This window comes from Bombina bombina, chromosome 4 (assembly GCF_027579735.1).
Source record: "Bombina bombina isolate aBomBom1 chromosome 4, aBomBom1.pri, whole genome shotgun sequence".
Classification (NCBI taxonomy): Eukaryota; Metazoa; Chordata; class Amphibia; order Anura; family Bombinatoridae; genus Bombina; species Bombina bombina.
Genome location: NC_069502.1, coordinates 938,469,745 through 938,482,801, shown reverse-complemented (window position 1 = coordinate 938,482,801; position 13,057 = coordinate 938,469,745). Strand labels below are relative to the sequence as shown.

At 41.1% G+C, this 13,057-nt stretch overlaps 1 protein-coding gene across 1 annotated transcript in view; it reads left to right on the top strand.

Annotated features, from left to right (window-relative positions):
• The window catches only part of RIOX1 (ribosomal oxygenase 1), a 102,536-nt gene that overhangs the window by 25,841 nt on the left and 63,638 nt on the right, over positions 1-13,057 (top strand). The window contains exons 6-7 of the mRNA XM_053711918.1: positions 3,928-4,034; positions 12,508-12,615. Coding sequence (XP_053567893.1) covers positions 3,928-4,034; positions 12,508-12,615 — 215 coding nt within the window. The remainder of the gene's footprint in view (positions 1-3,927; positions 4,035-12,507; positions 12,616-13,057) is intronic.

The following is a 13,057-nucleotide window of genomic DNA, read 5'->3' as shown; positions in this document are numbered from 1 at the left end:
AGAGAGCATCGGTGATTCTGATAGCACCTGCGTGGCCACTCAGGACTTGGTATGCAGACCTAGTGGAGATGTCATCCTTTCCACCATGGACTCTGCCTCTAAGACAGGACCTTCTGATACAAGGTCCTTTCAATCATCCAAATCTAATTTCTCTGAGACTGACTGCATGGAGATTGAACGCTTGATTCTATCAAAGCGTGGCTTCTTCGAGTCAGTCATTGATACTTTAATACAGGCACGAAAGCCTGTTACCAGGAAAATCTACCACAAGATATGGAGTAAATATCTTTATTGGTGTGAATCCAAGACTTACTCATGGAGTAAAGTTAGGATTCCTAGAATATTGTCTTTTCTCCAAGAGGTCTTGGACAAAGGATTATCAGCTAGTTCCTTAAAGGGACAGATTTCTGCTCTGTCTATTCTTTTGCACAAGCGTCTGGCAGAGGTTCCAGACGTCCAGGCATTTTGCCAGGCTTTGGTTAGATTTAAGCCTGTGTTTAAACCTGTTGCTCCCCCGTGGAGCTTAAACTTGGTTCTTAAGGTTCTTCAAGGAGTTCCGTTTGAACCCCTTCATTCCATTGATATTAAACTTTTATCTTGGAAAGTTCTGTTTTTGATGGCTATTTCCTCGGCTCGGAGAGTCTCTGAGCTATCTGCCTTACAATGTGATTCTCCCTATCTGATTTTTCATGCAGATAAGGTAGTTCTGCGTACCAAACCTGGGTTTTTACCTAAGGTGGTTTCTAACAAGAATATCAATCAAGAGATTGTTGTTCCATCGTTGTGCCCTAATCCTTCTACAAAGAAGGAACGTCTTTTACATAATCTGGACGTAGTCCGTGCCTTAAAGTTTTACTTACAAGCTACTAAGGATTTTCGTCAAACATCTTTCCTGTTTGTCGTTTACTCTGGACAGAGGACAGGTCAAAAAGATTCGGCAACCTCTCTTTCCTTTTGGCTTCGGAGCATAATAAGCCTAGCCTATGAGACTGCTGGACAGCAGCCCCCTGAAAGGATTACAGCTCATTCTACTAGAGCTGTGGCTTCCACCTGGGCCTTCAAAAATGAGGCCTCTGTTGAACAGATTTGCAAGGCTGCGACTTGGTCTTTGCTTCACAATTTTTCAAAATTTTACAAATTTGATACTTTTGCTTCTTCGGAGGCTGTGTTTGGGAGACAGGTTCTTCAGGCAGTGGTTCCATCCGCTTAATCCTGCCTTGTCCCTCCCATCATCCGTGTACTTTAGCTTTGGTATTGGTATCCCACAAGTAATGGATGATCCGTGGACTGGATACACTTAACAAGAGAAAACATAATTTATGCTTACCTGATAAATTTATTTCTCTTGTAGTGTATCCAGTCCACGGCCCGCCCTGTCCTTTTAAGGCAGGTCTAAATTTTAATTAAACTACAGTCACCACTGCACACTATGGTTTCTCCTTTCTCTGTTTGTTTTCGGTCGAATGATTGGATATGACAGTTAGGGGAGGAGCTATATAGCAGCTCTGCTGTGGGTGATCCTCTTGCAACTTCCTGTTGGGAAGGAGAATATCCCACAAGTAATGGATGATCCGTGGACTGGATACACTACAAGAGAAATAAATTTATCAGGTAAGCATAAATTATGTTATATACACACACACAATGTACATATACAATCATGGCCCAAAATTTCGGCACCCGTACATTTCTGTTAGATAATGCACCACTTCGCCCAGACAATTGTTGCAATTACAAATGTTTAGGCATTCTCATGTTTATTTCTTTTGTTTGTATTAGTAGGACACAAAAAAGAGGAGAAAAAGACCTTGCTAAAATAGAAAATGTGGGTTGTTCTATAGTACTGTATAGCATTTTGAAATGTACACATATCGCCTATGTACTATTTTGTGTATTTTCTGTATAAGTTTATTGGCCCAATAAAAAACTATTTAAAGAAAAAAACAAAAAAAAGAAGAGGAAAAAAAAGCCAAATCTGACACATTCCACGCAAAACTCCAAAAATGGACTGGACAAAATTATCAGCACCTTCTCAAAATTGTAAGAAATAATTGCATTCCGAGTTTGTGATGCTCCTGTAATTTGTAATTAAACTCACCTATATCAACTAACAGGTGCTGGCAATATTGAAATCACAATGACAACCAGTTAAATGGGGAAAAATTATGATGTGCAATGTAGGGCCCAGTGTCAGAAAGTTGGGTCTCCATCAGAGGTCATGGGTCTTACATCAGGACAATGACCCAAAGCACATGTCAAAAAGCACCCAGAAATGGTTTAAGACAAGGCGCTGGAGAGTACTGAACTGGCCAGCAATGAGTCCAGATCTCAGTCCCATAGAGCACCTGTAGAGAGATCTCAAAACAGCAGTTGGGAAAAGGAACCTTTCCAATCTGAGAGACCTGGAGAAGTTGGCGAAAGAGTAGTGCTCCAAAATTCCAGTAAAGAGGTGTAAAAAACTCATTGATGGCTACAAAAAGCGATTGATTTCAGTTATTTTTTCCAAGGGGTGTGCTACCAAATAATAAATTGAGGGTGCCAATAATTTTGTCCAGTCCATTTTTGGAGTTTTGTGGTGTCATGTGTCAGATTTGGATTTTTTTTTTCTCCACTTTTTTTGTGTCTTACCAATACAAACAAAATAAATAAACATGAGAATGCCTAAACAGAAAATGCAGGGGTGCCAATATTGTGTGTGTGTATGTGAGTATATATATATATATATATATATATATATATATATATACACTTTAAAAAAATATATATATTTATATATAAGTGGAAGAGAGATGACTAAAAGAATTGGGAAGTTAGTCTCAATTCTAATTTGATTTGCAGCAACAAAGGGTGCAGACCCTCAAAAAAGTAATTATACCAAAATAGAAGAAAGATTAGACAGGATTTTGGAAAATGCTGAATAAAGCGAGGGAATACAGCACTCTCTTAATTAATTATATCACATTTATTATAGTAATAAACACAGCTCAAAGATCTATTGCATTGTGAATGAAAAAATTCCTATACACAAAACCACATTAGAGAGTACAAAGAGAAATTGACGTGAGGATAAACACATCTCCTGGAAAGACCGGTAACGGAGTGTCTGACAGGCACGTCTGGACAACCTCATTATTGGGGTTTTCCCCGCACTCAGCTGACCGCTGACCTTTGAAAACATGTAGCCCGACGCAGGCAATTGGCGCTGGACCAAGCGCACACAGACACAGGTTCCAGAAGGCAATGCGGATAAGGCCCTTTTTAGGGTGCTAGTATGCACGAGACGGTAAGAACTTTTCCGTATCTCTTGATGTTTTGTTTCAATCTGTGGCAAACACCGGTAACTACGGTTACTATTGACTCTTGTACTACAGTCTTTTTTTTCCATCGTAGGCTGTGTGTAATCTGAGACAAGTTATTGGTTTTATCACCGACATTTGGGTATCAGGCCTAAAAGGCTAGTTTTTGATGAACTAGATACCAATATAACGTTTTCTTAAGACACGTGTTTTGATTTGGGACATTGCTTACAATCCTAGCGTATACCGCTGTATACATTCTAGTGGGTTTTGCTTACCTTTGCTTAAGATTGTACTCTCTAATTATGTATTTATATGAAACTTCATATGAATTTATATTGGCTGGCCAGCACAGTGCATAGAATGTTTTAAAGGTATGGTTTTGTGTATAGGATTATTTTCACTCACAATGCAATAGTTCTTTGAGCTGTGTTTATTAATATAATATAATAGATTTGGTATAATTAATTAAGAGTGCTGTATTCCCTCGCTTTATTCAGGATTTTCCAAAATCCTGTCTAATCTTTCTTCTATTTTGGTATAATATTTATTAGCATCAAAGGTTCCAAACATTCTGGTTGCAAAGTTTGACTTAGTGCTGATCACCTTGTCCTGATTATTTTTTCCCCAGAATGGCTGCTCTCTGAGGCTGTTAAATCCACAGACATTTTCTTCTACTGTGTGGAATGTTTTGTCGATTCTGCAAGAGCTTTTCGGAACCATGGTTGGAGCAAACACGTAGGTATCATCATCGACACGTAATCATATTTTACATTCATAGTTCATGATCTCTGGGGGGGGGGGGGGGATAATGTTTTTCAGAGGTTAAAGGGACATAAACCCATTAAAAAATATTGCCAATGTGGAAAGAATTAATAAAAACATTATTATGCCTTATAGGGATGTATTTTCAATCTTACCATTAATTTGTAGATATTTTGAATCAAATATTCTAGTCATTACACTCCCTCCATGTGACTCATTATACAAAGTCAGCCATGGAGGTCTTTACAGGTAGCCCTTGGGAGCAGGCGCCGCCATATTCTTTTTCTGCGCAGTGTGACATCACCGCTCTGTGCACACGCTATCTACATACACAGCGCTTGTAATGTGATGCTACAGAGCCAAGCATGCTAGCAGAAGGGAAGACAGGAGAGTAATTTCCATTGCAACCAAGAGTGAACATTTACTAATTATGCACACAAATCATTTAAATATCAGCTGTGATTGGTGCATGTGGCTTGCTCATTACAGAGAGTTCAGCAAGGGGCTGTCTAGCTGGAGAATTGATTGATGCTCTCTACAGGATAAGTTATATCTAGGTAAGGATTTCACTTAGAAAAAATATAATAAGGCAAATAAGTTATTTAAACTACCCTTAATGTAGTTCCTATTATAATTGTACAGAATTTCATAACCCTTTAAGCAATACAAGGCCCCATATTAACTTGTACTTGTTAAACCTATTAGGCAAATTGACGTTAAAATAAGTGGTAACAGTAATTTATTTTTCTTTTGGAGCTCTGTAAATCACAATGGGAGACCATTCTATTATTTAAAAAGTTAAGTTGGCGTGAAAGATGGATGATAGCCGTCCCCCATTCATTTAGAATAACACGCGGTTGTATGTTTCTGTTATTGATAAATGACAGGTTGTGTGCAAACTTCAAACGCATACATTAACTTGGGATATATTCACAGACTTATATCACCCAGACTGGGGGATACAGGATTGGCATTAGAGGCTTTAACTCCTTGACTGCTAAGGATGCTGCTTTGTCCTTCTTTGCATTTGTCACAGATTGTGAAGGACAACAACATGTTGTCATTTTTGAAACCCCCATTTTTCATGTTATAGTTAAGAGGTCCATCCTTATTCTTTCGGTCCTGGTGATGTATGTTATAGCATGCAATATGGACGAGTGCTGGCACAAGTCCCTTCTGCTTGTGTTGTTTGACGAGGCACTAACTGCTACCAAATTTTAACCCTAAACATTATAGATCCCTCATTTTGAAGGAGGGGAGTCTACCATTTTAAATTAGGTGTAACATGTCCCTCAAGGATGAAAGTTATCATACAAATAACCATTGCCTTGAGCACTAGTCAAAAATAGTTTCAGGAAAAGGACCTTTAATGGAGCTCCTATTTTTTTTTGTCCCAGAAGGACTTGTGGCTCATCATTTGAATTGGGAGAATCTTTTAACTTAGAGGTCACTTGCTTCCCAATGATGCAGATGACATATCCTCTGAGGGCCCATGCACCAGTATTCAAAAAACACAACTTCTCAGAGAGAGCCTGATATTCTAAAGCTTGCCGGCATGGAGAGAAATCATGCAAAATCTTTGGGATTTTTTTGTTTTTTATACTTTATATTGTAATTTGGGCGTCTCTGCTTCACATTAGGAATCCTGCATAATGAGGTAAATATCTTTCAAATTAAAATTTGTGTTTGTAACATTTTTTTAGGGACCTCTCCATACTGACGAGATGTCTTAGATCAGGGTTCTTCAAACTACGGGTTGCGACCCATTACTGGGTCTCAAGTACCGTGCCCTCTAGTAAGCATGAAACTGATTAGTGCATAAGAGCTCAGTTCAGAGGAAGTCCAGCAGGTGGCGTTTCTAAATTCTGAAAAAGCAATCATACTGGGCTGCAACTCTGGTATGAAGGAAGAAGCTTTTACTACTACTCTCTGTACTAACCGGTGGAAACAGCTGAAGGAGGAGCGCCCTGCAGGAGTACAGTTCAACTGCACATCGTATATATCTTCTGGTGTTTGCAGCAGCCAGCCCCTCCTACTTTACCTCTAAGAGCGACTGGTGTCCCAAGTAATAATTTCCCCTCCTTTCCATCTCATTGCTACTGGTGTTTTACAGTCCCTGGACCCCCCCCCCCCCCCCCGTCATTCTCTTTGACTACTCTTAAGTACTAGGAAGGGTAAAGTGAAAGAGGTGATAACATATTAGTTTTTAATTTCTTCAAGCAAGAGTTTTTGTTTTAAATGGTACCGGTGTGTACTATTTACTCTCAGGCAGCAGATGGATGAAGACTTCTGCCTGGAGGATGATGATCTTAGCATTTTTCCCTAAGATCCAGAGCAGTTCCCACAGAGGCTGAGGGGTACAAGAAACTTCAGTGTGAGGAACGTTTTCATGCTATATAGCAGTGAGGTATGTTCAGTCATTTTTTCTGGAGAGACTGTGTATTTCAGAAAGGCTGACAGTATCCCCATGAGGGTAAGGGTAAGCAGTAATCCTAAGAACTATAGAAAGGCATTACTAAGTTTGCATAAGGGGCTAATTACAATAATGGTTGACACTGAGTTTTGAATGTTTGTGGGTAAACGTTTTATGAACTGGGAGTGCTGTTAACGTTTTGTGGGCAACTTTATTGAGGGTACACTTGGCTTATTTTTTGGGTCTCAGAACCCACATGGCTAGTTTAAAACCGCTCTGGTGCGGTTCTTTGAGGCTGTAGAGACATCGAGTGAGATGGGCGGGGCCTATTTTCGCGCCTCAGATGCGCAGTTGTTTTCACTCAGCAAGCAGCAAGCTCCAACTCCTGAGGGCCCTTGTGGATGTTTTGGGCCAAATTGAAGCTTTAACCCCATATTTACTATCCCTGAGGGCAGGTAGGCGCCACAGCAGGGCTGTGGCAAGGTGCTGGGGGTGTTTTTTTCCGGATTTAGGCCTAATTTCAATCTGGTTTGCTCATTAAAGGGTTAAATTTCCTTGTGGGGCAAACTTAACTACACATATTGAGGCTGCTTGCAAAAATTTGAAAAATTTGGTGCATTTTAAAGCAGTTTTGCAGAACGTGTATGCATTTTTTCTCTTAAAGGCGCAGTACCGTTTTTTAAGATTATTTTTTTCACTAAATAAAGTGTTTTCATGCTTGTTTGTAGTCATTACTAGCCTGTTCAACATGTCTGACATTGAAGAAAGTCATTGTTCAATATGTTTAGAAGCCATTGTGGAACCCCCACTTAGAATGTGTCCCTCATGCACTGAAAGGTCAATACATTGCAAAGAACATATTTTAGCTACTAAAAGTATGTCGCAGGATGATTCTCAGTCAGAAGGGAATCAGGTTATGCCATCTAATTCTCCCTAAGTGTCACAACCATTAAAGCCCGCACAAGTGAGGCCAAGTACTTCTAGTGCGTCTAATTCTTTCACCCTGCAAGATATGGCCGCAGTTATGAATACTACCCTCACAGAGGTTTTATCTAAGCTGCCTGGGTTGCAGGGGAAGCGCAGTAGGTCTGGTGTGAGAACAAATGCTGAGCCCTCTGATGCTTTATTAGCCATGTCCGATGTACCCTCACACTGTTTTGAGTTGGGGGTGAGGGATTTGCTGTCTGAGGGAGAGATTTCTGATTCAGGAAAGATGTTCCCTCAGATAGACTCAGATATTACGGCTTTTAAATATAAACTAGAACACCACCGCTTATTGCTCAGGGAGGTTTTAGCGACTCTGGATGATTGTGACCCTATTGTAGTTCCAGAGAAATTGTGTAAAATGGACAGATTTCTAGAGGTTCCTGCCTACACTGATGTTTTTCCGGTCACTAAGAGGATTTCGGACATTGTTACTAAGGAGTGGGATAGACCAGGTATTCCGTTCGTTCCCCCTCCTACTTTTAAGAAAATGTTTCCCATATCAGACACCATTGCGGGACTCGTGGCAGACGGTCCCTAAGGTGGAGGGAGCTATTTCTACCCTGGCTAAGCGTACAACTATACCTATTGAGGACAGTTGTGCTTTCAAAGATCCTATGGATAAAAAATTAGAGGGTCTCCTAAAGAAAATATTTGTTCATCAGGGTTTTCTTCTCCAACCTAAAGCGTGCATTGTTCCTGTAACTACTGCAGCTTCTTTTTGGTTCGAGGCTCTGGAGGAGGCTCTTCAGGTTGAGACCCCATTAGATGATCTTCTGGATAGAATTAGGGCTCTCAAGCTAGCTAATTCTTTCATTACAGATGCCGCTTTTCAATTGGCTAAATTAGCGGCAAATAATTCAGGTTTTGCCATTTTAGCGCGTAGAGCGTTATGGCTTAAGTCCTGGTCTGCTGATGTGTCATCAAAAGCTAAGCTTTTAGCCATCCCTTTCAAGGGTAAGACCCTATTCGGGCCCGAACTGAAAGAGATCATTTCAGACATCACTGGAGGGAAAGGCCATGCCCTTCCTCAGGATAAGACAAATAAGATGAGGACCAAACAAAATAATTTTCGTTCCTTTCGAAACTTCAAAGGTGTTCCCTCTACCTCTTCCCCTGCTGCAAAGCAAGAGGGGAATTTTGCTCAATCCAAGTCAGTCTGGAGACCTAACCAGACTTGGAACAAGGGTAAACAGGCCAAGAAGCCCGCTGTTGCCACCAAGACAGCATGAAGGGGTAGCCCCCGATCCGGGACTGGATCTTGTAGGGGGCAGACTTTCTCTCTTTGCTTAGGCTTGGGCAAGAGACGTTCAGGACTCCTGGGCTTTAGAAATCGTAACCCCAGGGGTATCTTCTAGATTTCAAAGATTCTCCTCCAAGGGGGAGATTCCATCTTTCTCAATTGTCTGTAAACCAGACAAAAAGAGAGGAGTTCTTACGCTGTGTAGAAGACCTTTTTACCATGGGAGTGATCTGCCCAGTTCTGAAAACAGAACAGGGGCAGGGGTTCTACTCCAATCTGTTTGTGGTTCCCAAAAAAGAGGGAACCTTCAGACCAATTTTAGATCTCAAGATCCTAAACAAATTCCTCAGTCCCATCCTTCAAGATGGAGACCATTCGGACTATTTTACCAATGATCTAGGAGGGTCAGTATATGACCACCGTAGACTTAAAGGATGCGTATCTACACATCCCTATACACAAAGATCATCTCCAGTTCCTCAGGTTCGCCTTTCTGGACAAGCATTACCAGTTTGTGGCTCTTCCCTTCGGGTTGGCCACAGCTCCCAGAATTTTCACAAAGGTGCTAGGGTCCCTTCTGGCGGTTCTAAGGCCGCAGGGCATAGCTGTGGCACCTTATCTGGACGATAACTTGATTCAGGCGTCGACTTACCAACTAGCCAAGTCTCACACGGACATCATGTTTGCTTTTCTAAGATCTCACAGGTGGAAGGTGAACGTAAAAAAGAGTTCACTTATCCCTCTCACAAGAGTTCCATTCCTGGGAACTCTGATAGATTCGGTGGACATGAAAATTTTTCTGACGGAGGTCAGGAAATTAAAGATTTTAACCATCTGCCGAGCTCTTCATTCCATTCCTCGGCCGTCAGTGGCTCAGTCTCCTCAGATAAATCTGGATCAAGAGACCAGAGACTCTCTTCTTTGGTGGTTGCCACAGGATCATCTGTCCCAGGGAATGTGTTTCCGCAGGCCAGCATGGGTCATTGTGACGACGGACGCCAGCCTATTGGGCTGGGGTGCAGTTTGGAATTCCCTGAAAGCACAGGGTTTTTGGACTCAGGAGGAGGCTCTCCTCCCGATAACTATTCTAGAACAGAGAGTGATATTCAACGCGCTTCTGGCGTGGCTTCAGCTGGCTTCGGCCAGATTCATAAGATTCCAGTCGGACAATATCACGACTGTAGCATATATGTCATCAGGGGGGAACAAAGAGTTCTCTAGCGATGATAGAGGTTACCAAAATAATTTGATGGGCAGAGACTCACTCTTGCCATCTATCAGCAATCTATATCCCAGGAGTGGAGAACTGGGAAGCGGATTTTCTAAGTCGTCAGACTTTTCATCCGGGGGAGTGGGAACTCCATCCGGAGGTATTTGCACAATTGATTCAGCAATGGGGCACACCAGAATTGGATCTGATGGCGTCTCGTCAGAACGCCAAACTTCCTTGTTACGGGTCCAGGTCAAGGGATCCTCAGGCAATACTGATAGATGCTCTAGCAGTACCCTGGTCGTTCAACCTGGCTTATGTGTTTCCACCATTTCCTCTCCATCCTCGTTTGATTGCCAGAATCAAACAGGAGAGAGCTTTGGTGATTTTGATAGCACCTGCGTGGCCACGCAGGACTTGGTATGCAGACCTGGTGGACATGTCATCTCTTCCACCATGGACTCTGCCACTGAGACAGGACCTTCTTATTCAAGTTCCGTTCCAGCATCCAAATCTAGTTTCTCTTGCGGCTGACTGCTTGGAGATTGAGCGCTTGATTTTATCCAAGCGGGGTTTCTCTGAGTCGGTCATAGATACCTTGATTCAGGCTCGAAAGCCTGTCACTAGGAAAATTGATCATAAGATATGGCGTAAATATCTTTATTGGTGCGAATCCAAAGGCTACTCATGGAGTAAGATCAGGATTCCTAGGATTTTGTCCTTTCTCCAAGAAGGATTGGAGAAGGGGCTATCAGCTAGTTCCTTAAAGGGACAGATATCTGCCTTATCAATTCTATTGCACAAGTGTTTGGCAGAGGTTCCAGACGTTCAGTCGTTCTGTCAGGCTTTAGTTAGAATCAAGCCTGTGTTTAAACCTGTTGCTCCGCCATGGAGTTTGAATTAAGTTCTTAAAGTTCTTCAAGGGGTTCCGTTTGAACCTATGCATTCCATAGATATTAAGCTTCTATCTTGGAAAGTTCTGTTTTTAGTTGCTATCTCTTCGGCTCGAAGAGTTTCTGAATTATCTGCATTGCAATGCGACTCGCCTTATCTTGTTTTCCATGCTGATAAGGTGGTTTTGTGTACCAAACCTGGATTCCTTCCTAAGGTTGTTACTAATAGGAATATCAATCAGGAAACTGGTGTTCCTTCTCTGTGTCCTAATCCTTCCTCTATGAAGGAGCGTCTGTTGCACAACTTGGACGGTGTTCGTGCTTTGAAGTTTTACTTGCAAGCAACCAAAGATTTCCGTCAAACGTCTTCTTTGTTTGTTGTCTATTCTGGAAAACGTAGAGGTCAAAAAGCTACGGCTACCTCTCTTTCTTTTTGGCTGAAAAGCATCATCCGTTTGGCATACGAGACTGCTGGACAGCAGCCTCCTGAAAGGATTACAGCTCACTCTACTAGAGCGGTAGCTTCTACATGGGCTTTTAAAAATTATGCTTCTGTTGAACAGATTTGTAAGGCTGTGACTTGGTCTTCGCTTCATACCTTTTCCAAATTTTACAAATTTGATACTTTTGCTTCTTCGGAGGCTATTTTTGGGAGAAAAGTTCTTCAAGCAGTGGTGCCTTCTGTTTAACCATCTGTCTTGTCCCTCCTGTTCATCCGTGTCCTGTAGCTTTGGAATTGTATCCCACAAGTAAAGGATGAATCCGTGGACTTGTCGTACCTTATAGAAGAATAGTAAATTTTTGCTTACCTGATAAATTAATTTCTTCTATGGTACGACGAGTCTACGGCCCGCCCTGTCATTTTAAGACAGATTATATTTTTTTATTTTAAACTTCAGTCACCTCTGCACCTTGTAGTTTCTCCTTTTTCTTCCTGTACCTTCGGACGAATGACTGGGGGGTGGAGCTAAGGGAGGAGCTATATAGACAGCTCTGCTGTGGTGCTCTTTGCCACTTCCTGTTAGCAGGAGGATAATATCCCATAAGTAGAATCCGTGGACTCGTCATACCATAGAAGAAATTAATTTATCAGGTAAGCATAAATTTACTTTTTTAACACTTTTTAACACTTTCAAGTTTTACTAAAAATAATAAAGTACGGACACAATTTAGTCACTTTGCCAAAAATTGTGGCTATTTTGTTGTATATTACTTCAGAAATTGTCAGATGAAGCATAAAAATAGGGCCGTGAAGGTATTTGGTATTAAAGCACTGGAGCCTGGGAAAAAAAGTTTGAAAAACCCTGTCTTAGATCATCTCGCCTGAGCGGAGAGCTTTAGAGTATCAGGCCCAGAGTCAGCAGTGCTTTGTATGACACAAATTATGTCTTTAGAAGCAATACACCCCCCCGCCAGGTCTCTGAGCTGATACTGGTGCATGGCCCTCACAACATATATGCGTATGACGCACAAACAGTAATGAATTATACCAGAAGCTGTTTGGCTGATGGAAGTATATTGCAAAAATGCTGATATTTCTAATTGAAATGCACCCATGCACATTTAATTTTTGACCTTTCTATCCCTTTAATTGTATTTATATTGTTTTTCGTATGTATGCATGGCTTCTATTTCCTCCCTAACCTATAGATTCTGTGTAAATGTTTTCAACAGCCAGTCTGATTTATTTTGTTTGTTGACAGCTACCTGACTCCTGCAGGCACTCAAGGATTTGCACCACATTACGATGATATTGAGGCCTTTGTTGTTCAGCTGGAAGGGAAAAAACACTGGAGAGTTTATAATCCAAGGTCAGTGTTTTACCGTATGAATCATCCTGAAAGCGTAATAAAGGAAGATGCTACAGGATCACTTAAAAAATAAAATGCAAAGTGAATGAACAAAAGAAAAAAATAAATCAAATCAATATTTTGTGTGACAATCCTTTGCCTTCAAAACAGCATAATTTCTTCTAGGTACAATTTAGCAGGTCGACTGATAAAAAGACAATGCAATAGCAATTAGTCTGAACTTTTAAGTAGTAGTTTTTTTTCTGATAATTTTTACATTTTATGTCTATTTCCTCTTCCCCTGTATCATATGACAGCCATCTACCAATTACAAATACATATTCTGTGAATTCTTGCACATGCTCAGTAGGAGCTGGTGACTTAAAAAGTGTAAATATAAAAAACAATCGGAAAGTTGTTTAAAAATGCATGCTCTGTCTGAATCATGAAAGTTTAATTTTGA